This window comes from Eleutherodactylus coqui, chromosome 1 (genome assembly GCF_035609145.1).
Source record: "Eleutherodactylus coqui strain aEleCoq1 chromosome 1, aEleCoq1.hap1, whole genome shotgun sequence".
NCBI classification, from domain to species: domain Eukaryota; kingdom Metazoa; phylum Chordata; class Amphibia; order Anura; family Eleutherodactylidae; genus Eleutherodactylus; species Eleutherodactylus coqui.
This window is the reverse complement of record NC_089837.1, coordinates 311873732-311898833: the sequence shown is the minus strand read 5'-3', so window position 1 is coordinate 311898833 and position 25102 is coordinate 311873732. Positions and strand designations below refer to the sequence as shown.

The 25102-nt window shown below is 42.7% G+C and overlaps 1 protein-coding gene across 1 annotated transcript in view; it reads left to right on the top strand.

Annotated features, from left to right (window-relative positions):
- The window catches only part of SH3D21 (SH3 domain containing 21), a 94892-nt gene that overhangs the window by 16682 nt on the left and 53108 nt on the right, over positions 1-25102 (top strand). The window contains exons 3-8 of the mRNA XM_066574963.1: positions 1056-1122; positions 4379-4491; positions 6384-6474; positions 7000-7082; positions 18481-18520; positions 24722-24840. Coding sequence (XP_066431060.1) covers positions 1056-1122; positions 4379-4491; positions 6384-6474; positions 7000-7082; positions 18481-18520; positions 24722-24840 — 513 coding nt within the window. The remainder of the gene's footprint in view (positions 1-1055; positions 1123-4378; positions 4492-6383; positions 6475-6999; positions 7083-18480; positions 18521-24721; positions 24841-25102) is intronic.

Sequence of the window (25102 nt, the reverse complement as noted above, 5' to 3'; positions counted from 1 at the left end):
TACCCAGCCGGCACATGTGCAGAGCAGAGCCGGTGCGTCAGCCATGACGTTTCTGTGTGGGCTTCTGCGAGGCTCTCACAGAAATAGGACATGCCGCTATTTGTTTACTGTGCGAGTTTTCACACGGTCAACTCGCGGCTGCCTGCATAGGATTGCATTATCTAATGCAATCCTATGGCAGTGGGCACAAGCAGAAATTCTGTGGGAAATCCCGCCGCGAAATTTCCGCCCGTTCGCAGAACGCCATAAGGGGAGATGAGTTGCCTTTCTAAATGTGAATATCAACAGGCAGGTGTAAGTAAACGGGTGAAAAGTTGACTGAGGACTACAACGGCAATCTAACTACAAAAGGCTTAAATAGGTTAACACAAAATGGATGACACACAAAATGGCTGACAGCCCACTAGTTTCAAGCTTGAAAAAGACCCACTGGGTCGAAACGTCGTGGCTGGGCTTTTTGCCATGGGCTATAATAAAGTCTGTTGACTACAATTAATCGCGTTGTCTGGAGTGCTGCCTATTGGACTGTCTTTGGAACCTAGGATCCGGTTCCCTTTGGCGTGCACCATTGCGCTCTGAGAACTCCTACCATCTATTGGTGTTGGTTAGTGCTGCTAATACTGTTTTTCTATTGATTGGAGTCTCTGTATCACAAGTGGACTTCTAAATTCCATCCTTCCTTTTAAATTATGATAATCCTTGACTTGACATGCAGATCAGACTTAAATTATTAAAATGCTTATGGGCAAGTTGGGTTATTTTCTTTAGGTTTCAATAATTCGCATTTATATATGAATGCATTTTGAATTTGTCTTTAATGTTTTATTTGAAAAATCTTACTACTTTGAATCTTGATTCTGTAAGTGTCTCTGCCAAAGATCTATTGAGAGGAGTTAGTATTGGCTCTATGAAACAGGAAGAACACATTGTTTTAATACTTATTGTTTCTGCATGAGAAAATAGTCTTAGCAGATCAAGACTCAGTATTATACTAGTTGCATATAATACTAAAAATGCCTGCACTCATTCCAAATGTTATTGTATTTCTGCCGCAGGAAATTCCTTCATTTTTTCTTAACGATAATGGTCAGAGGTTTCCAAGATCCATCAGGAAAGTCAATGGTAAGAGACGAAATTGCTTAAACAGATAAAGTTATAAAACAAATCAACAAGAACAAGTTATTTTGAAAACTCCTTAAGTTCTATTTTTAAAGGGCCTTGATTCCCCCCCCCCCCCCATTTATTATGTAACTAGCCTCTCGGTATATATAAATCAGCTTGTGTTACCTTGGTTAGTTATTTCTTTCTATCTAAACTTCCTGGTCTCTCTCTCAGCTGGTCAAATGATCTCAGTTCTGACCAGCTGAGATTCAGGCCTGCTGCACACGACCGGGTCCGATTTCCGGTGCGGTATCCCACAGCAGAATCTGTCCCTGTTCCTGTCTGGTGACCCCGCTTACCTGTAAGTTCTTTTCATTATCTGTGTTGTGTATAGTCCAGACGGCTCGCCGTCAAACATGCACAGTACAGATGACGCGGAATCTGCGACCTGTCAGCAATGTTAATTGTGGACGGGCCATGGGTTGGATGGCTTCTACTGACTTCAATGGAAGCACACTAAAATAGAGCATGCTGCAATTTTTCCTCCGCAAGCGGAAAATCGCAATTGATTTCCGCTCGTGTACAGGAAAAAGCTCTTTCCATAGCATGCTATGGACTGTATTTGCTGCTGACTCCGGGGTGGATGCCACTTCAGATTCCGCAATGCAAATATGCCTTTGTGCAGGCAGCCTTGCTTGGGTTTATGTGCTCTCAAACTAGTCAGTTTTTCACTTAACATAATCCCTGTGATGGACCTTGCCTTTCATGCTCTGCAGAGGAGGACACAGACAGTTCTGTCACAGTTACTGATGATGATCACACAACCCCTGTCACACAGTTAGAATAGAGGAGATCTCAGATCATCCTCTTGACAGTACACTTATGGTCTGTAGTGTATTTCAATTAATATATAATGTAATGGGAGTGCTTTTTTCCTGCAGCAGAGATGGTACAGGCTTTAGACTGTGATGTGTTGATGCATCACGAGACTGATACCATAGAATAGTGAAAGAGAAAGTAAGGACAAATGTCAGTATCAAGGTGGTGCCTGATAATATCATATTGATATTACGGGCTTTCTCCTGACAATATCATAGTGATATTACGGGCTTTCTCGAACAATTCAGAAACGTAAGCAGGTAGTTAAGGGTGCTTTTACATGGGATGACTGTTGAGCGCTTAAGATTATTGCTCACTGAATGGAGGCAACAAGTTGACAAATTGTTTAACTTGCTGTCACATTTAATTGTTGGCTTTGACAACTTTGATCTAATATGGAGGGCCAGCTTAAATAATATATTTAATGGTCAGAGGTGGTGAAAAGAGAATTCTAAAACTTTGATGTTTAGTCTGTGGTAATGGGTTTATTCTCAGCAAAATGTGGGTAATGTATATGAAAAGAACCAGAAATCTTCTTATGTAGGCTTTTTAAAATATGTAATATGCTTATTGTTATCTCCAGGGGAAGGAGCATCTGGCCACTCATTTCTTCTGCAGCACCTGATACAAGGGCATTGTAGCATGACAGTGTGCCTTGCAAATAACTGACTGTGTAAGTCCGGGTTCATCACAAAGGGAGTAGTTCTGTCCCATGGAATATCCTAATAAGGAATATGGACAGAGTTGTTTTTATGAGACAACCCCTTTTAGAAAGCATTCCTTTTCAATTTCCTGTTCGCCTACATCCCCCGTGCCCTTTTATCAATCAGGGCACAAGTAATAACTAGATGCGCCAACTTTTTTTAAAGATGCTCCTTCTTCATTATGGTTCTCAGCATTTGAGCAGTAATGCAAGCAGTATTGCACGTGACTTCTGCAGCTCCCGATTGGTTGCACTGGTCAGCTGGTAGCTATTTTGAAACAAAAATGGGGTGAACCACAGGAGCTGTGGGGAGAGAACAGGTGAGTAGTACTTGTTTTATTGTTTTACAACATTTGCAGCCATTTCTCAAAAGGTTTTAAATATTGAAATAACTTTTTTATTCTATTTTCTTTACATTGTTATGGGGCCAATCAACCTGCCTGCAGTGCTGTTAACAACATTAGGGCTCAGTCACACGGGCGCATCGGTGCCCGTGTTACTGCACGAAGAAGACGGCCGCACTGCAGGTGCAGACGACTCTCCGCACCGCCGAAAGAATGAACACATGACCAGCAATGGAGCCAGTCATGTGTTCTTTCTTCTGGCGGTGCGGAGAGTCGTCTGCACCTGCAGTGCGGCCGTCTTATTATGCAGGAACATGGGCGCCGATGTGGTGACTGACCCCTTAAAAGGATATTCCCATCTCGGCTTTTCATGGCCAAGAGGCGAAAACCCAGCCACTCTGTTCAGTGCAGTTTTCATAGCTCTCATTAAAGTGAATGGGAGCTATAGAAACAATGTAGCACAGCACGCTATACTGTTTCCATAGCTCCCCAAGTTACAGAAACAGTGTACAGCGCTGTGCTGTTCTGTTTCCATATCTCTTTCATTTCAATGCGCTAAGCGCTCGGCTCTTTCCATAGGCTCTAGCCATGACAATGGTTTCCCATTTAGGCTATGAATACCCAAGATGTGAATACCACTTTAAGAGATATGCCTAACTTGATCTATGTAAACCATAGGAATCATATTGCAATTCGTAATCTGTTTTAATTTTCTGATTGTAGTTATTTTTATTCTGTTGCCTGTATATGATTAGGGGGTCTGCCACCTTGTCATTGTTGCAGCGGTGTGCTTTACAGCAGCATATAGAGATGTTTTACAGTAGCCTTGTGTGTTTTACAGCAGCCTCATGGGCCATTCACACACTAGACAGAAGCTGACCGATTACCAAATGTGTTGTGTGACTTGCACAGAGCTCACTGTGCAGGGAGGGGGAGTAGGTGATCTTCTGTTATCACATATTGTGAATGATGGACCCTGTGTTATCTACATATATGTGTTACTTTTCAGTGTAATCCCGCCTGTGATGATAATGCCATAACTGCTGCAAAGTTTTCTCTACAGAACAGGACTTATCAGACTATTATTAGGCTTAGTGGTCAGTGTGAAAAATGCAAGATAGTGGAATTTTTTATATATAAATCTTAACTTTGAACAAAAAAAATCACCAAAAAGTCTTAATTAACATGTATGGTCATTTTTCATTCTGTGGGATAAATTCTTCGAGTGAGTACCCTCTGATATTTTTGTATATCCCACAGACTTTAAGATAACAAAACCCCTCAAACTCTGTAGTAAGTCATTGTGCAGAATATTTGCCTCCCTCTAACAGTAATCATCTTTATTATCTAGCTTGTCCTCAGCAGAAGAAGCAGCGTTGGTGTCGGGCAGAGTACTCATATAGCCCCAGTAAGCCAGATGAATTGGAACTTATTGCTGGAGAAGTCGTGGAAGTTATAGAGGAGGTGACATCAAGAGAATCATTTATTTAATTTCATACTTCTAGAGTTTAGGAATAAAGTACTCAAAATTTGTTTGCGAAGATTACACAGGAAACTTGTAAGAAATCACAATATCAATCTGTAAGAGTATATAGTATACTTACATGTATGTAAGATTTGCTAAAAGCCACAAGTGATGCATCAGTGCTTTCAAACCAATGACAGATAGATGACACAGATAATTCACAGAAGACACAGATAATTCTAGACAGATAGTAAAAAACATCCAAAATATACTCAGTACAAAATACAGGAAATGATGGACTTTGAGATATATGTAAAATGTCAAACACAAATGCTTATTTCTAAAGAATGTCTGAAAAATTCCTACTTGAAGACTTAATGGGTAAACGTTACCAATTTCATAAGTGGGTTTTCAGCCCTTTTTACATGTCTTACAGAGAGAAATAAATTGGTCGTGTTGGCATTTTTTTCAGCCAATTACGTTTTCCTCTATAGACATTAGCATATTATAGTACACAGTTATACTAAATATGTTTATCAGGACTTGAACCCAGGACCTCCTGCTCTCAAATCAGCAGCTCCCCGTGCCAACCATCTAGACAGTTTCCTTGCTGCGCTTAGCTATGAGCCTGTATTCCCGGTCTGGTTCCCTGTCCTAGCCCCACCCTGCTTCTAATTAGGACTTTCTATAAAAGCCTGGACTTTCTATAAAAGCCTGGCCCTTTATTGTGCACCATAGCCATGATAAAGCTGCACTCCTGCCTATTCCTCTGTCATTTCTATTAAAGACCTACTGATATCAACCTCTGGCTTCCTTCCTGACAATGCTACCCGCCTCCTCCATTTGTACCGCGACACAAGACCTCTAATTAATGATCTCTGGCTTCCTTCCTGACAATGCTACCTGCCTCCTCCATTTGTACCACCACCCGAGACCTCCAGTTAACAACCTCTGGCTTACTTCCTGACAATGCTACCCGCCTCCTCCATTTGTACCACGACATGAGACCTCCAGTTACTGACCTCTGGCTTCCTTCCTGACAATGCTACCCACCTCTTCTATTTGTACCATGACACGAGACCTCCAGTTACTGACCTCTGGCTTCCTTCCTGACAATGCTACCCACCTCTTCTATTTGTACCATGACACGAGACCTCCAGTTACCGACTCCTTGCTTTCCTCAATCATTCTCCAGAACTGCGGCTACCACACCTATGGATTCAATCCAGTGTCTGAACGCTACAATGTTATGTTGCATCAGATGTTTCTTAGTTAGTAAAATGCCTGCACATGTACAGTAATATTTAAATACCTCTGCTGGATATAGTTGGTTAATATTGTGTAGAATGAGTAGATATATTGGATAGAATTGACCGAACACATTACCTGTTTCTCCCAACACCACAATAAACATATACTCTTTCATTGGCGGGACATACATGTTTGTTTTTTTTTCAATGGGAAAGTAAATCAAGCTAGAAGAGTTTTACCTCGTGCAGGAGCACAGAATACGGCATGTTGGAATTCATGTTGGAATCAAAAGATCCTGAAAACACATTTGATTTTCTTATGAGGCCACCAAAAACGTTTTTTCAGATTTTTTATTTAAGGTTTATGGCTAACTTTAGACAATACATGTATTCATATAGATAGATTGTAAAATCATTGTGCTTAAATCTGCTGTAGAAACAGTTCAGGATCATTGAGTTGCCTCAGACTGATGACTATAGATACAAATCCTAATGCTGATATGTATGTTAAATATTTATCATGGAGATTCATGAATGATAAATGTGCACTTGCAATGTTACCTCCAACTATTATAGTGCTCTTGTATTTGAGCTGTATACCCCTTCTGAAATAAACATGCAATTTCTGCTGATTTCTTCAGATTGAAGATGGTTGGTGGCTGGGTAAGAAAGGAAATTTGGTTGGAGCTTTTCCATCCAACTTTGTGCAAGAAATTTCTGAGCCTCTTCCAGGTATGAATAAACAAAATAATTGTGTAAGATTTCAAAGCAAACAGTTCACATAATTTAATATGCCTTTTGTTCAATGAGTACATATAATATGTACTAATAAGAAGTAGATAGTTTAAAAAAATCGTCTCTAGTAAATCTTACAATTATTGAATATTATCGTAAAATGTTATCTTTCTATGCTTAGAGGAGTTGTCCCCATTGTACAATCCTTATTGGTAGAACTGTTCACTGCAAAAAAAGCTGATGTCAGGTTGTCCCACTATTGGGACCCACAGCAATCAGCTGTAATCTGTGGGAAATCTAGCAACAAATGTTTAATTCCACTATAGCACCCCCACAGGGCAAATGAAGAATTACATGGTGCTCACCGAAATCCGTGTAATTAATGCATGTGCTTGATCCTCCCCTCTATTATCTCAGAATGCACTAATCAGATATTTAAAACCAGATTTCAAAAACCCAACATTCTCTAACATTTATTTTCAAACATCAAAGTTTATTGTGTTTGATTCTTGTCTTGTGTAGATAAAGCAATCATTTTAAAGAAAACCAATAAGCAAAGACCAAAAATGATGGACATCAACTTTATCCCTACTGCAGAAAGTACGGTAAGATGCTGAAGATTGTCATTGTAACTTTGCACATTGCTGTAGCTATTACAATAGAAGATGATGTTCCTGAACCATTATTCTGTCTTCCACCCCACTAATGGTAGCTATGTAAGTTGCCTTTTTATTTCTAGGTATACAAATAATTGTGACTCACACATCTTGCAAAGCAGGAGTGTAACTAAAGTATCATGGTGCAAAAATTTGGCTTGAGTCTTCGCCTTCGTGCACACTCCTCTTCAGTCCACCGGCTAGTCAATGACTTTCAGCTGTATTGCTTAGTCTCTGAAGTGACCTATTGATACAAAACTATGTATTAAAAGGTCACAAGCCTCAAGAAATGTTTCCCCACCACCACCACCAATAAAGAAAAAACTCTATGATATACACATACATGTCAGCATAAAGCAGCTTTTAGATCAAGGCAGGCTTAGATACAGTGGCTTGGCTTTATGTGCAGCTCTAAGTAATGCAATCACTAAATAATATAATCAGATACTACCGGTAGTTCTACACAGTGATAGCGATTACAGTGCAGTAACCCTGCAGTAATCACAGATGATGTTCCCTCTGATTGGTGACATCCGTTTTCATTTTCCTTATCTATGCACAGACCACCGTGACAAGTTTTGTTAGCCACAACTCATGTCAGCACACTCTCTCTGTCCTGCTGCTAGCATCACCCCTCTCAGTGCCTGCTACAAAATACTAGTGCTACACATTTGTATCCCACATAGTAATAGTGTCTGCACATAATAATTTCCCCATTGCACCCAGCACACAATAATAATGCCTCCCTTGTGCCCAACAGTTATAGTACCCTACTTTGTGCCCCCACACAGTGATAATCCCCCTTGGTGCCCCTCAGTTATATTGTCCTCTTTGTGTCCATCACAAAATAATAGTGCCCCTTTGTACCCTCTTCAAGGTAAAAGTGCTCTGGTGCACTTTGTTCACCACACATAGTAAAATTCCATCCTTAGGCCACCTGCAGACGGGCGGGTCGGATCCGGCAGCGGCACCCAACCCGAGCGCCTGCAGGGACGAGCGCGTACTCACCCACGCCTGCGACTCTGGCTGTTTGATGTGCTGGCTTGCCGGGCAGCCGGCGCATGCGCAGACCGGAGCCGGGTGAGTAAATTTTCTATGAACATGCCGCGGTTTGTTTGCCACGCGAGATTTCGCGCAGCCAAACCGCGGCCGTCTGCATAGGATTGCGTTTGTTAATGCAATCCTATGCAGGCTTCCAGCGGCGGAAATCCTGCCATGGAATTTCCACTCGTGTGCAGGCGCCCTTACATCCTCTATGGCAGGCGCCGTGCAGCAGAGTGGTATCTCTATTTGTCCTCTTCTGTCTGGTCCACTCCGGACAACTGAAAATACTGTATAGCACAGCGCCAGAGTAACACAGATGTCATGGGTGGTGGTATCGCGATGCAGATCCAGGATATGATGCAGCAGAAGGAGTTACAAAATACGCTACATTTATTCACAAAGGAATAAAACTGAATAAACTTATAATAGCAAGTAAACAAGTTAACTTTTATCGCAAATTTTCTTGAAGCTAAGGCCTCCCTCAACAGGCGTTTTTGTACAGCGTTTAGTGCTGCGTTTTCAGCACTGCGCTAAACGCTGTACAACGCACCTATTCATTTCAATGAGGCTGCTCACACAAGGCTGAAAACGCTGCGCTTTGACAGCGATGCATGCTCTATTTTTGCGCTTTTTTAGCCCTGTGTCGCCCATTGAAGTGAATGGGCAGCGGTTTCAGCACTGCTGAAAACGCAGCAAAACTTAGTGCCACGTTTTTGGCAGCGTTAACCGCACACCGATTTTCAGAGCAGGGCTTGCAATATAGGCCCTAACCCGAAAATCAGTCCTAGCTACACTAGATAGAAGAAAAAAGCAATACTCACCTAGCAGCTGCCGTCCGGGTCGCTGCCGCTGGTCTTTGGCACTGCTCCGGGCTTCCCCTGCACTGACAGATCTATTGCTTACAGCAATCACAGCAATCTATGGTTCTCAAACCTCACTTACAGCAATAGATCATCTATCAGTGCAGGGGAAGCTTGCAGCAGCGGCAGAGATCAGCACGGGGACCCTAACGGCAGCTGCTAGGTGAGTATTGATTTTTTTTTCAGCATCCTTGGCTGAAATCCTTTCCTAAATAGCTAGTAGCTATACAAGATATCAAGTAGGTCACTGCTGCAGACTAATGACTCTTTCTAAAAAATATTGGCAGGTCTGTGTGTTTGAGCTAAAAGAAACCCTCCTAACATGTTTTGCCGACATAGTGGCGTCCTCAGGGGTCTGGGGTCACTAGAGACACACCCACCTAAATGACCACTGTTTTATAACGTGAGGGAGGGTTTCTCCCATTTGACTGACCAGTAAGAGACACTGCATGCTGAGCGGCCGATGGAGAGAAAGCTAACGATGTAGGACGGGTCCTTAAGCCAATCGTAAACACTGCCTTCCTCAAACACGGCCAATCCCAATGTGTGATGATGTAATCAGCCCAACGAATGGCAAGCCCAGCAAGATACTATGATTTAGAGCATGTTCTGTTTGCAGAAGTCCACACTTTAAATAACTTTCTTGTGGCCTCAGGGCTGTGGCAGTGATCATCATCTAAGAAGTGCCCATTTACTAACCCCTTAGTGACCAAGCCTGCTTGCCCCTTAATGGCCCACTAATTTTTCAGTTTTTTTTATCGTCGCACTCTAGGAGCCATAGAGAATTCCATGCAGGAAAATGTCATCCACGCTTGCTTGCAGAATAAAATATATAATCTTCCTTTATTTAGACATATTTAAAATTGCCAGGTATACACATCTCTAAACCAGACGCGTATCGGCTGCACAGAGCCTTCATCTAGGAGCCATACCTTTTTTAATTTTCAACATAGCCATATGAGGGCTTTCTTTTGTGGGACAATTTGTATTGTTAATGACATTATTTTTGGGTACATTTAATGTATTATGTAACTTTCGTTATTTTTTTTGCAATTCTGGCATGTTTTTCTATTTTTAACAGCATTTACTGTGCAGTATAAATAATATGTTAAAATCATTCTGCATGCCAGTACAATTATGTCAATACCAAATTTATATAGTTAGGGTGACTACCCACTACAGTTCTTTTTCACTGCGAAATTCGCAGTGTTTTTTTTCTCCAGGGGTCTATGGGACTTGTTAATGTTAAAATCGCATCGCGCAAAATTGCGATTTCGCGGTAAATTGCGATGTTGCCGCAATTTGTTGTTTTTTTTTTACATTAGAAAGACCCATAGACACTTGGAAAAAAATGCAGCAAATTCGCAAACGCCCTTAGCGAGTACCTGCCCTATCGAGAGAAAAGGTTCGGGTGCCGGCGGCGGGCAGGGAGCTGCGGGGGAGAGCGGGGAGGAACGAAGCGGAGATCTCTCTCTCCCTCTCCACCCCCCGCCTCCCCTGCTGACTGCCGCTACTCACCGCTCCCCTGCGCCGGCACCCGAACCTTTTCTCTCGAGCATGCAGGTACTTGCTAAGGGCAATGCTCGCTCGAGCAATTGCCCTTAACGAGTATACTCGATCATCTCTAGTAGGCACCCTTAGGCCTTAGTCAGACGGGCGTTTTTAGCCGCGATTTGCGCATGCGTCCGGCGATTTTATAAAACCATTGCTTTGCAATGGTATCGGACACATGAGCGCTTTTTATGCGCTCGTCCGATAAATTATAGAACAAAAAATTTCCTGTTCTCTTCTCTATATGCGCTCAATGGGGCCGGCGGCAGCAGCGCCGGCCCCATTGAGAACATATAGAAGACAAATAATTCTTCTCTGCCACAGCTGTAACAGCTGTGACAGAGAAGAACGATGTTTGCCCATTGAATTCAATGGAGCGGCAATACAGCCGCTCCATTGAAAGCAATGGGCTGCCGGCGTGCGCGGGGTGAATTGTCGGGAAGGGCTTAAATATATAAGCCCTTCCCTGCAATTCATCCTAAAATGTGTTAAAATAAAAAAAAATTGTATACTCACCTTTCCGCTGCAGCCGGAGTCCAGCCGCGGCCGCTGTCAATTCTCCTGAACTGCTTCTTGGCACTATTCAGCCGGTGGGGCTTTAAAATCCCCGCCTGCTGAATGATCTGCCTCTGATTGGTCACAGCCCTGACCAATCAGAGGCAAGTTTCACTCACACACCCATTCATGAATTCATGAATGGGTGAGTGACTGCTGCCTCTCAGCGCTGAGCCAATCAGGGGCAGGTCTGACTCACATCCATTCATAAATTCATGAATGGGTGTGAGTGAGGCATGCCTCTGATTGGCTCAGCGCTGAGCCAATCAGGGGGCAGGTCTGATTCACACCCCCTTCACACCCACTGCAGGACGGCCGCGCGGAGCTCCGGCTGCCGGGAGAAGGTGAGTATACAATTTTTTTTTATTTTTACACATTTTAGGATGAATTGCAGGGAAGGGCTTATATATTTAAGCCCTTACCGACAATTCATCCCGCGCTCGCCCGCAGCGCATTGCTTTAAATGGAGGCGGCTCTATTGCCGTCTCCATCGAATGCAATGCGCTGGACAGCTCCGGCCCGTTTCTAATGAAACGCGGCTAGGAGCAGATTTTCGGGCGATTTGTGGGCGACTTGCGTGCACCGGTCACGCGATTTGCGGATGCGCATCCGTCATGCGATCTGCAAATCGCGCGAAAAAACGCCCGTCTGACTAAGGCCTTAGTTTGCAACTTTTCCCCATTTAAAAAAAATTTTTTTTTTCTTTATCGCTGCATTCAGAAACCTCCAGCATTTTCTTTTTTCCCAAATGGTGCTATGAAAAGTTTGTTTTTTTTTGCAGTTATACTTTTTCATATTACCATTTGTTGACTCATGTGACGTTTTGATTTCTATAATATTTTTTGTAAGGTGAAATAGGCAAAACTAGCTATTTTCGCCCTGTTTTTTGTATTTTTTTTTCATGTGGGTTAAACAATGTATGACATTTTTTTGTGGGTTATTATGATGCTGACCCCTTTGTCAGCACCCTCCCTTTCTTGATCCTACAACCCAATATCTTACAGAATTTTATCATCTATTAGAACAGGCGCGTATCGATAAGCTATTATTCAGTAATGAGTTCAAACTTATTTATAAACCTCACCCCACCATCACCACTTTTTATGCGATTCTTAAGTTGCATAAAAAGACTATTCTAGTACGAGGTGGACCAGCAGTATCGGACAGCAATGATCTACCCCAAAACGTAAGCATTTATTTAGACAAAATCTTAACACCCTTTGTCAGCACACTTCACTCATATCTGCAAGATACGAAAGTCACCATTGTTAAAATACATGAGATTACTTGCCAGCATACATGTAGAGAGTCTCTACAGTAATATCCAGCACAAACTGGGTCTAACAGCTGTTAAACATTTTTTATACACACAGGGGACACATTTCTTCCCTCACAATAGGTTTGTGGAAAAACAGATTCATTCTCACACACAATTATTTTCTTTTTGACAATACCTTTTTTTTTTTTAAATGGGGCATAGCAATGGGCACGGCATGTCCGCCAAGCTAAGCAAATTTATTTCTAGAGTGGTGAGAATCCACAGTGCTATTTTCTGGTGAGATGGAACTTTACACCAGTCACATACTGTTCTGGGGCAGATTCATCGATGATGTGCTTATCATATGGAATGGAGATAGGGCACCTTTTGAGAAATTTGCATCCACTTTGAATAGCAATGACATTGGTATATTATTTACCTATGATATCCATGAAAAGCATGTTTTACATTTGGACATCTTACTGGATGAGAATGGATGCATTCAAACCAACATCTATAGAAAGCCCACAACAACAAAATCCTGCTCCACTGGAACAGTTGTTAATCCCTCTCACTCAAGAGGGGCATTCTAGTGGGGCAATATTTAAGAGCAAGAAAAAATCCTTCTAAAGGGAATGCACTCAACTACTCATTAGATTTCGCAGGAAGAGCTATCTAGTTAAATGTTTAAGGGAAGCATATAAAAGGTTACATTTGACCAGGAGTAACCCAGCAAAATCAAAAAAGTGATCTGCTATATAGTAATATATGATGGCTATACTCTTAAGATCATACATATCATGAAAAAAATATTGGCCAATTTTAACATCAAATTCAGATCTAGAATGGGCCATTACCCACTACCCAAGCATTACAAGCAGAAGAAATCAGAATTGATGTAATTGTCCAGTGTATAGCCTATTTGTCAGTCCTGTTAATACACAATTACCCCAGTTCAAATGTACTGGCTGTCATCTCTGGGAGATGCTCTTTCTGTCCACTTTTCATGAATGCCTCTACATTTGTCAATCCAGTTGACAACAAAATCTATCAAATAAAGCAGGAAAATAACATGTCGCAGCACAGGCATTGTATACGGAAGAAGATGCCCTTGCCCTGAGATATACACTACCGTTCAAAAGTTTGGGGTCACATTGAAATGTCCTTATTTTTGAAGGAAAAGCACTGTACTTTTCAATGAAGATAACTTTAAACTAGTCCTAACTTTAAACAAATGCACTCTATACATTGCTAATGTGGTAAATGACTATTCTAGCTGCAAATGCCTGTTTTTTTGTGCAAAATCTACAAAGGTGAATAGAGGCCCATTTCCAGCAACTATCACTCCAGTGTTCTAATGGTACAATGTGTTTGCTCATTGGCTCAGAAGGCTAATTGATGATTAGAAAACCCTTGTGCAATCATGTTCACACATCTGAAAACAGTCTAGCTCGTTACAGAAGCTACAAAACTGACCTTCCTGTGAGCAGATTGAGTTTCTGGAGCATCACATTTGTGGGGTCAATTAAACGCTCAAAATGGCCAGAAAAAGAGAACTTTCATCTGAAACTCGACAGTCTATTCTTGTTCTTAGAAATGAAGGCTATTCCATGCGAGAAATTGCTAAGAAATTGAAGATTTCCTACAACGGTGTGTACTACTCCCTTCAGAGGACAGCACAAACAGGCTCTAACCAGAGTAGAAAAAGAAGTGGGAGGCCGCGTTGCACAACTAAGCAAGAAGATAAGCACATTAGAGTCTCTAGTTTGAGAAACAGACGCCTCACAGGTACCCAACTGGCATCTTCATTAAATAGTACCCGCAAAACACCAGTGTCAACATCTACAGTGAAGAGGCGGCTGCAGGATTTTGGGCTTCAGGGCAGAGTGGCAAAGAAAAAGCCATATCTGAGACTGGCCAATAAAAGAAAAAGATTAAGATGGGCAAAAGAACACAGACATTGGACAGAGGAAGACTGAGAAAAAGTGTTGTGGACGGATGAATCCAAGTTTGAGGTGTTTGGATCACAAAGAAGAACGTTTGTGAGACGCAGAACAAATGAAAAGATGCTGGAAGAATGCCTGACGCCATCTGTTAAGCATGGTGGAGGTAATGTGATGGTCTGGGGTTGCTTTGGTGCTGGTAAGGTGGGAGATTTGTACAGGGTAAAAGGGATTCTGAATAAGGAAGGCTATCACTCCATTTTGCAACGCCATGCCATACCCAGTGGACAGCGCTTGATTGGAACCAATTTCATCCTACAACAGGACAATGACCCTAAACACACCTCCAAATTGTGCAAGAACTATTTACAGCAGAAGCAGGCAGCTGGTATTCTATCGGTAATGGAGTGGCCAGCGCAGTCACCAGATCTGAACCCCATTGAGCTGTTGTGGGAGCAGCTTGACCGTATGGTACGCCAGAAGTGCCCATCCAACCAATCCAACTTGTGGGAGATGCTTCTAGAAGCGTGGGGTGCAATTTCACAAGCTTACCTCAACAAATTAACAGCTAGAATGTCAAAGGTGTGCAATGCTGTAATTGCTGCAAAAGGAGGATTCTTTGACGAAAGCAAAGTTTGATGTAAAAACAATGTTATTTCAAATACAAATCATTATTTCTAACCTTGTCAATGTCTTGACTCTATTTTCTATTCATTTCACAACGCATGGTGGTGAATAAGTGTGACTTTTCATGGAAAACACAAAATTGTTTGGGTGACCCCAAACTTTTGAACGGTAGTGTATATTGATAAGATGGTTCTGGAGCTTGATGATGATGATTTATCCGTTCAGTCGTTGCCGAATTTCAGTCACTTTATGAATCTGCATACACCATGTTTCCCTGTCTTTGGCCACTTACTTTAGATTTTCCACAGTCATGCTTGTGTCAACCTTCTTTGTGTCTAGCCAGCGTGTTTTTTGGTGTCCTCTTCTTCTTGACCCACTGACTGTGCCAAACATCAATGTTGTTGTTTTCGGAGAATTGGCTAGTATGACATGACCAAAGTATAAAAGCCATTGTTTGGTAATTTTGCTTTCTAGTGATACTTTTGGTCTGACACTGTCTAGAATCGCCTTATTTGTGACCATCTCTGTCCATGGTATGAGTGTGTCCATTATAGAGCTCAGGTGTTTGGAAATGCACTTCTGAAGCACATGAGCTCTAAACACATGAGCTCTATATGCACAAAGATGGACACCCCAAATGCAAGACATGTTATTGTATGTCATGGAGGTGATACTCAGGTAATATTCTGGAGCATTTGTCAGATAGAAATAGGTCCACATAAGTGAGATCAGGACAAAAAAATTGCTGTGTTAGGAGGCGCAGTGGATCTCCCACCTAAGGCCGAAGTCAGACGAGCGTGGTCTACATGCTGCTAAGCAACGTGTAAAACCACACTGCTGTCATCCTGAAAAATATTGGGTGACCGGGCTGCTTCTAGCTCCATGGAGCAGCCCTGTCACACATCCGTGGTGTGAGATGCGTGCTTCCATGGCTCCCATAGGAGCCTATGGTAAGCACCCTGCACAGCGTGCACCACAGAGCTGGCAGACAAGTCGGCACTCACTGTCCATTCTTTTTTAGGAGCGCAAAATCTGTGCTTCTAAAAAAGGTCTGTGTGAGCGCTTTCATAGCAACCTATTGGTTGCTATAGAAGCATCGTTTACACTCTGCTGTAGCAGCGTGTAAATCACGCTTGTCTGACCGAGCCCTAAATGAGTGATTTTCTTATTCAGCATTGATTTAAAACCAGCTTTTGAAAATTTGATTGAGTCACTTCTATGAATTGTATAACTATTGATAAGGCATTTGCCTTGTAATATAGCACCCCTATAATCACCTAACAGCTTTTCATGTGACCAGTGTAGAGTACTGAGGCCCTATGACAGGAGGGCATAGTACAAAGTATTATGCCTTAGGAGTCACTCAATATAAATAAACGCATAGCCTATGAACTAGTAATGAAATGCACACTTGGACTACAAGGCATTTAAAATTATATATTATATTGCCCTAATTGTGGAAACCCACCTAGGTTTCTGTGGGAAACATCAGAACTACACCATGGGTTTTAGCTACATTGACTATTTCTGCATGAGGAACAGTTAACATTGGAAGTTGCAGTATACTATGGAATACTCTCAGAAATTGCTACATTAGGGTCTGTGCTACCCGCAATGCTATTGGTAGATACTGACAAGCATTGTTAGCCATAGGTATAAATTGGAGGGTGTGTACTGACAAAATGAATTAGTGTAACATGCCTCTCTCCCTTTAACTTAATATAAGAACTTCATCTATGGATCCAATGCCTTAAATACCCATTCAGTAACCCATGACACCTGTTGGATGATGAGCATTGTAGAATCCCTTTCTACAGCACTGAGGCCACAAGATAGTTTTTTAAAGTGTGGACTTCTGCAAACTGGACATGCTCTATAAATTATAGTATCTTGCTGAATTGCAGCTTTGGACAAATCAACCTTTGTATGAGCCTTTATGTACTGAGCATGCACCACAAAATGGACTGATAAAATAGAAGGGACACACTGAGCATGCTCAGAAATGCCAAACTGCTATTCATTGGGCTGACATCATCACATATTAGGATTGGCCATGTATGACGGAGGCACTCTGTACGATTGGCTTAAGGACCTGTCCCACATCGTTAGCTTTCTCTCCATCGGGCACTCAGCATACAGTGTATTTCACTGGTCAGTCAAATGGGAGAATCCTCCCCTCATGTTATATAACATCTGTCATTTAGGTGGTGTGCCTTTATGTTGGTGAAACACTCTCAGGTCTCCTCTCTGTGTCCTAGATGACGTTGGTCAACCTCTACTGCTCACGGCCATGGGATCAGCGCAGATCAGCTGAACTTCCCTTTTACTTTCCTGGGCTCACTCTCTATCAGCAGCCTCTCCTCTGTCAGCCTCTCCTCTGGCAACTCTCAGGCAGCACCTCAGCTCAATCTTTTGGTTCCTGAGCTCTCCTTGTGGTGCAGAAAAAATTCCCTTTTTGTAGCAGGAGTCCCAGCCAATCAGTCACTTGAGGCATGCTCAGTCCTGTTATACTGAAATTTTGTTCCATTTCTGGTACATGTGATATTTTTTATGCACATTTTGGCACATCTGTCACAACTTTTTAACTCTTTACAGTAGCCCTTTACACAGACAGAAGAGGACAATTAAAAATACCAGACTGTTACATGGCATGTGATATGGAGGATGTAAGGATAGAATCAAGTTAGGCCGCCTGCACACGGGCGGAAATCCCGCTGCGGGATTTCCGCCACTGAAAGTTTGCATGGGAGTGCATTACAATACGCACTCCTATGCAGACGGCCGCGGTTTGGCCGCGCAAAATCTCGCGTGGCAAACAAACCGCGGCATGTCCTATTTTTGTGCGGGGCACGCACTCACCCGGCCGCCGGCTCCGGTCTGCGCATGCGCCGGCTGCGCGGCAGCCGGCACATGAAAGAGCCGGGGCCGCCAGGCGCGGGTGAGTACGTGCTCGTCCCTGCAGGCGCTGGGGTCGGGTCCCGCGGCGAGAATTCTCGCTGCCGGATCCGACCCGCTCGTGTGCAGGCGGCCTTAAGTTGATATTAAAAAAAAGATGAGGGGTTTGGTGAGGGGTCCTATGGGCGCCCTGACTTAGAGGCCCAGTCGCAAGTGTAAACCTGTGATCTCTATTGCTACGCCACTGTTGTGAAATTTAATAATTAGTGCACCTGCCCTTTGTTTCTATCAGTATTCACCCACAACCTGTTCAAGGCTCACTTTCCTTGATGGCAGTAATTGCTTTATAACATATACCAGGTAGTAAAGATAGGTTTCATTTGAATAAATAAGATTCCACTAATCACACTTTAGTAGTATTTTCTTTGAAACATTGTCCTAGTATTTATTTCTGTTTCTGTTTCATAAACGCAATAAAAAAGATAGCATGTCAGGTTACAGAGACTGATTTTTGCTAAGATCTCACATATTAGGAAAGCCAAGGTCGCATATGTATTGTGGCGATATGTCCCCTTCTTTACAGAGCTTTCAATTAATCTATTTTCTTTTTTTAGGCGAAGCAGGATGATAAAGCAGCAGTGAACAATATAAAAGGTAGAACATATTATATAACAATTTTATATAACAATTGAAGGGGGTTGTCCGTTTGTAAATTACTGATGGTCTCAGGCCAAGTCATCAATAATAGATCAGGTGGGGTCCAGGACCCCTGCCAACCAGCTTCTTACCAAGCCAGTGCGCTTGTGCACTGAACTGATTTTTACAGGAAACAGACAGCTCCATTTTTACTGCAGTGGACAGGCTTGCTAGTTAAAGGACAAGTTTGCATTAATTTCAATGGGAACCTGGCCAGTAATACCAAACCTGAACAACTGCTATAAGAACAAAGCTGTCTGCTTCCTGCGGAAATCAGCTCTGTGCACAAGTGTGCTGGCCTGGCAAACATCTGGTTCTGAGTGAGGGACCCCTGCCGTGCGGATAGGCCACTAATAGTTTACAAATGGACAACCCCTTTAAAATCCAAAGCAATTAATTCATGTTAATCAAAGAAAATATTCAGTGAATAGCGTTCCTTGTGCTTGGAACATGTATATTTCGATTTACAAAGCTGTTCATAATTAGAGATGAGCGATCGTGCTCGGCCACGCCCCTTTTTCGCCCGAATACCGCGATTTTCAAGTACTTTCGTACTCGGGCGAAAAAATTCGGGGGTCGCCGTGGCGGCGCGGGGGGTTGCAGCGGGGAGTGGGGGGGAGAGGGAGAGAGAGAGGGCTCCCCCCTGTTCCCCGCTGCTACCCCCCACGCTGCCACGCCTCTCCCCGCCCCCCGGCGCACCCGAGTACTTTTCACCCGAGTAGTGAAGTACTCGGAAATCGCGGTATTCGGGCGAAAAAGGGGCGTGGCCGAGCACGTTCGCTCATCTCTATTCATAATGTTATTTTTATTTTCCTATGAAACAGAGCTCCCATAATGAAAAAAACTCCCAAATATTGCAATTGTATATTTTTATGTGTTGTAGAAACTTCGCAGTAGTTTCCATCTCTGAGGATCTGTGAGTTTAGACCACCACTGGTCACTAAATGGCCCTAATGATCTTGAAGAAGCACTTAGTTTTTGTTGTTTTTTATTTGAGAAATCCATTACAATATCACTGACCTCTACTACGAAGAATCCAGTGCTTTAGCTCACCTTCTCTAGGTTGTGTATTCTGCACTTATCCTCTGGCCTCCAGATCACATGACCAGAACCCTGACAATTCTGTGTCCTGCAGTTAATGGGACAGGTGTATATAAATGGTCATAAAGAAAAACAGTCTTTTTTGTCTATAGCAACCAATCACAGCGCAGCTTTCATTTTGGATTCTGCTTTTCAAAATGAAAGCTGCATTGTAATTGGTTGCTATGAGCAAGAAAGTTTTTCTTTTTGGCACTTCATATAAAGCTGTCTCAATAACTGCAGGACACAGCATTGTCAGAGTGCTGGCCATGTGACCTGGAGAGGATAAGAAAAGCGCAAAACACATAGCCAGGAGGGGACGAGCAACAAAATTAAATTCACAGTTGAGGTCACTGATAAGGAAATTGAACTTCAACAAAGTCTATTAGAACAGTAAATGCCCTTTTACACGCAAAAATAATCGCTCAAACTGCCGCAAGATTGAACAAAATTCAAGCTAGCTGACAACATTTTTGAAGATTAAATTGCTGTAATCATCAGTGTTTTCTTCCACGAGTTGTTTGCTCAGCTGGTTGTGTGTTTAGGCGATTGTTACTACATAAACACTTCGCCCAGGTGAGCAAACATCTGGCCAGCACATTTCATTGTTCTCCTCCTGGTTCATCATGGCTGAGTAAATATTGCATTCATTGAATATGCAAAGCAAAACGAAGCCATGGCTTAGCCCTGGAAACACTGAACGAATTGCATTCAAACTGAAAGAATTTCCAGCGACCAAACAATGGATTTTATGCCAGCCTAAAAACTTTGGCTAACTATAATTAAATGAATAGTGCATGACTGCCCGCGTTAACATGTAACGATTATTGCTTATTTTCGGCCGTTTAAACGAATTTTGACTAATAACCGTTGCGTGTAAAAAGGCCTTAAGTTGCATCTTAACTGACAGAGTTTGAAGATAGCACAATACTCTCTGCAGTTGGCGGAATCTTAAGGCAATTAGCAAAATCTTTAATACTAATGTCCATAAGCTTTAAGGCTCAGTACCAATAAAACTCCCAATCACAGTTTGCTATTGGTTGTTCAAGCCTTCTTACAATTACAGTGTCCCCAAAGAATGGTGTACGTCTTGCTATCCTAACAGTAGGCCTGCTTCTTCACTGAAAAAGTCACTATTGGTGTGCCTGTTTGAGGTTTAAGCAGGCCGACCTCACTTACAAACTGATGCTGGCAAATTGCTTGCTATCCTCTTGTGAGGCTTAATTTGTTGCTCCATAGCAATGTTCTGAATTCTGTCTCGCAGATCGTCATTCTTCAATTGACAACCCGTCTGCAGGCTGGGAGCAAAAACCTGTTTTAATGGCCCTGCGGTGCTGGGCCACCTCTCCTCACTCTCTAACACCTCACTATTGCCTCTACAGCTGACCCACCTTCCTCTGGCTGTGCTAAGACCAGGGAGATGGTGGGGCATGTTGCAGTTGCCTGACTGCTACAATAAGTAGCCCTGAAGCACTCCAGCCTGTTAGGCTGTGCAACGCTTTCCCCTTACACAGGTAGTCAATCCCCCAGTAGTGTGGCTGCTGAAATTGAACTGGACTGATGCATGGTACCTGATAGTGTGAACAGGTGCGTATCCAGAAAACAGGCTTCAGTCTGGGCTTGTGGCAGAGGTGCAATAACAATGTCTAACAGAATTTCAGGGCAGGGCAGGCTGTAGGCAGTAATTAAGTCCAGAATACAGAGCTGAGGTCAAGGTGCTCAGAAGTCAGCAGTCAGAACTAGAATACACACAACCAGGGGCTTTGTTTCAATGGCTGATGGGATAAGTTGCTTAGGTATCCTCGATGGATGGAGAAGGTGCCTCACGTAACAGGAAGTTGCTGGTGGTTGGTGGGAGAACTAATAGGGACATGTGCACTTGCCTTTTAAGAGGAGGGAAGAAAGTGCACATGTGCCGAACAGGCTGAAGACAGAAAGGCAGCGGAAGCCTAAGTGTGGTGTGCATGCTGTTCAGAATGGCAGCACTTGACCGAATACCAATTGACAGGTGAGTGGCAATAGTGAGCCATAACAATTATGTGCCATCCAGAGCCCCTTTATCTGGGTGTTCATAAAGGCTGATTTACACGCAACGATTAGCGTTCAAAATTCATCCAAACGACGGCTTTTGAGTGATAGCCGTTGCGTGTAAATGTGTGTCCATCATGCACTTACCGTGCATTCTTCGGGCATTGCTGAGTTCAGCTCAGCATAAAATCCGTCGTCCCTGATAAGGCTGTGTTCTCCCTGAGCAGCGATGATAGCATTGTATGCAGCCGGCAGCCCGTGGCAGAAAAAAGTGATGTATACATGCAAATAAGGCTCACCAATGACCACTTCTTACTTTTCTCACATTAACTCATGAAGGATGCAGCTAATTATGCTGATAAGGATGGGAGAGGGGAGTGGAATTGAAAAAAAAATCATCAATTTCTTTCCTCACAGTAATACTGAATATGTATTTTTTTCATTACTTTTATTTACTAAATATAATTTTCCTTAAGTTTTAAAAAGTTTTTTTTGCTCATGTGAGTAGTTTTACTGCTCATTTATGCTTGCATTCTAAAATGTATTATATGCATTAAGGGAGCCATCCTCTCCTTTTTCTTACACTTATTGGGGCCACGATTGCTATTAACTAAGGCACCTAAGGGGTTAAACAGCTAGGATCAGAGATTTTTCTTCTTTTGTTGATGTCATGGGTTCAGCTCTGGTACCTGCACCATCACTGCAGTGTAATAGTATGGAGTTTTAAGGAAGGACTAAGGAGGATGTGTCTTGCCCATGTAAAATTCTATGAAAGTTTATAATTAAATTAGAGCTTTTTTGCACTCACTCACGCTTTCATTTTCCATTGTTCCTCTCTGTCCTAGGAGTCAAACAATGGCAAATGTGAAGTGTTGGATCAGGCACCTGCCAGACCGGAACAGTGCTAAAAGGAACTGATTGACTATAATGGGTTCCATAAGGCTGCTGTTAGACAGTTCGGCATTTACCCTGCAGAAATAACGCTGCATGCAGTGCTACCGGTACTTTGTCTGGTATTTTCGCAGAAGTTCGGTAATGAAAGCTCTGAACAGACTCTTTTCACAGTGAATGCTCATATGGGATTCTGAAAAGAGTTGTTTTTTTTAGTGGCATGCATTATCTTCAATGGCGGACACTGCAGAAACCAGGTAGCGGGTTGAGTATAAAAACATACATTACCTGGCCTCCCGTAACAGCGCCATAACTAAGTTTATAGTGCTGTAGGGAGGTGACAGGTTCCCTTTAAAGGCTTCTTGTATAGATGGACAATGAGCCCCGGCGACACCAGTTTGACAGAATTTTCCATTCTAACCTTCACACAGCAACATACAGTGAGACATGTTCTCTCTTGTGTGTTCATTTCTGCTGGGTTTATACGTAGAAGAGAAGGGCTTGGCTTGTAAGAGGGCCAGGCTTGTGGTGATCTGCTGTAGTTTTACTGTAATGCTTTCTAGCAAGATCAGACTTGAACTACGGAAGTGGTCACTGAAGCTTCTCAAAGATAAGTCATGTAACAGCTTTCCTGCAAGGGTGCATGAATACAGTAGTTGCAGAACATATATTAGTTAGCCCTTTTTGAATATGTACCATTTACAACTACTCTATTATTTTCTGTCCCTAATATAATTATTCATATAGACTCATTGTCAAAAAAGATCCATCCTCCAGAAGGAGTTGTTTGAATCTAATCAAACTTTCTCTGTGTGATTGTAACATTTATATAAGTAAGTGATTACAACATCAGAGCCAAAGGATCATTGAGGCCTCAGTCACACAGGCGCATCAGCACCCGTACACCAGCGCCGATGCGCCCAAGTGACTGCAGGAAGATGGCCATCTCATTGCCGGTCAGGTGTTCTTTCCTTCGGCGCTGCAGAGGTACGTCCGTCTGCTGGTGTCAGTCACACGGGTGCATCGGTGCCGGTGTACGGGTGCCGATGCGCCCGTGTGACTGAGGCCTTAGGCTGGGTTCCCACAGGACGTACATCTCGCGGCTTGGCCGCACCGAAAAGCCGGAAGATTTCGTTTTTTTTCAATTGACAATTGTGTACTTTGTCACTTTTACATACCAACCCCCCAGATGTAGTCACCCATCATATTCTTGTTGTATTGTCCTTGATAGCAACACTCAAACTACTGCATATCTTGGTGGAACCTTTCTCCTTGCTCCTCCGAGTATCCTCCCATGTTCTGCTTGAATTTATGTAGATGAGAATCCAAGATATGAACCTTGAGCAATATCTTGCAGCCCATAGCGTGGTATTTCTTCACCATCGTTTCCACCAATTTCACAGCCATCCCAAAATATGCTTTGTAGGCTGCATTTATTTTTGCCATTGTTGCCAAAGAGTGTTACTTTGCCCGTGTTCTGATGAACTCTCCGCATACCTAACAGAAAGCATCTGCAGGATATTTACAACCTCTTGATGCCATACTTCATTCACATAATCACCAATTTACCTATAGATATAAAAAAAACCACAGCATTATATTAACCTACAAAATAATTACTGTACCTGTATAATCATGAACCTGCACTCTACATATAATCTTAGTCAGCAATTTGACAATCAAAGTTTTGGCTCAATGAGGCTGGATTCACACGGAGCGGATTTGCCGCGGAAATTCCGGGCGTAATATCGCCGCGGCAAATCCGCATGCGGCTGCTAATCCTGGGATTAGCCAGCCAAGTGGACAATCCGCTGCGGCTAATCCGGCAGAAACCCGCAGCGGAAGAGCGAGCGGCCGGTCCGCTTCAAATCCTCCCAGCGGAAATGTCGCGGTTTTTCGCTGCAGCCAAACCGCGACATTTACGTCGGGAATCTGCCGTGTGTGAACCCAGCCTAACTGTTAATAACCATTTGTTTGTTATCCAAATAATATGAAAATACCACTGATTTCCCGGACACAATTTTTATTTATTTTTGCCTAGTGTAGTTAATAAAATTTCTCAGTTGTGTCCCATTCATTGCAGCTACCAGAAAGCACACAGAACTCGCTGCAATGTCTGTACTAATTGTTAGAATCATGGTGATTTGCTTTTTTCTACAGATTCATCTTCTGGGCCAGTTTCCATCAGTGAATTTGCCAGAGTTATGTTTGACTATGTTTCTACTCTGCCTGATGAACTATCTCTGAAGAAGGGGGATGTTGTGGCAGTTATCAGTAAGGTACGGTAATCCTTTTATGGTTTTTAATGCGCCTTAACATCCCATGAGGAAACTGTCATAGGCAGTTTCCTGTTCCATTCCTGTACTATGACGTGCTGTGCAGTACTCGTGCTAAAACGTTGGGGATTAGAGATAAGTCACATTCCAGCATTTTAACTTCTTAGATGCCAAGGTCAATAATGACTGCAGCATCTAAAACGTTTGACATTGTCACCCCATTCTGTGGCCATGTGATGTAGTCATGGCTTCTGATGGGTTACCA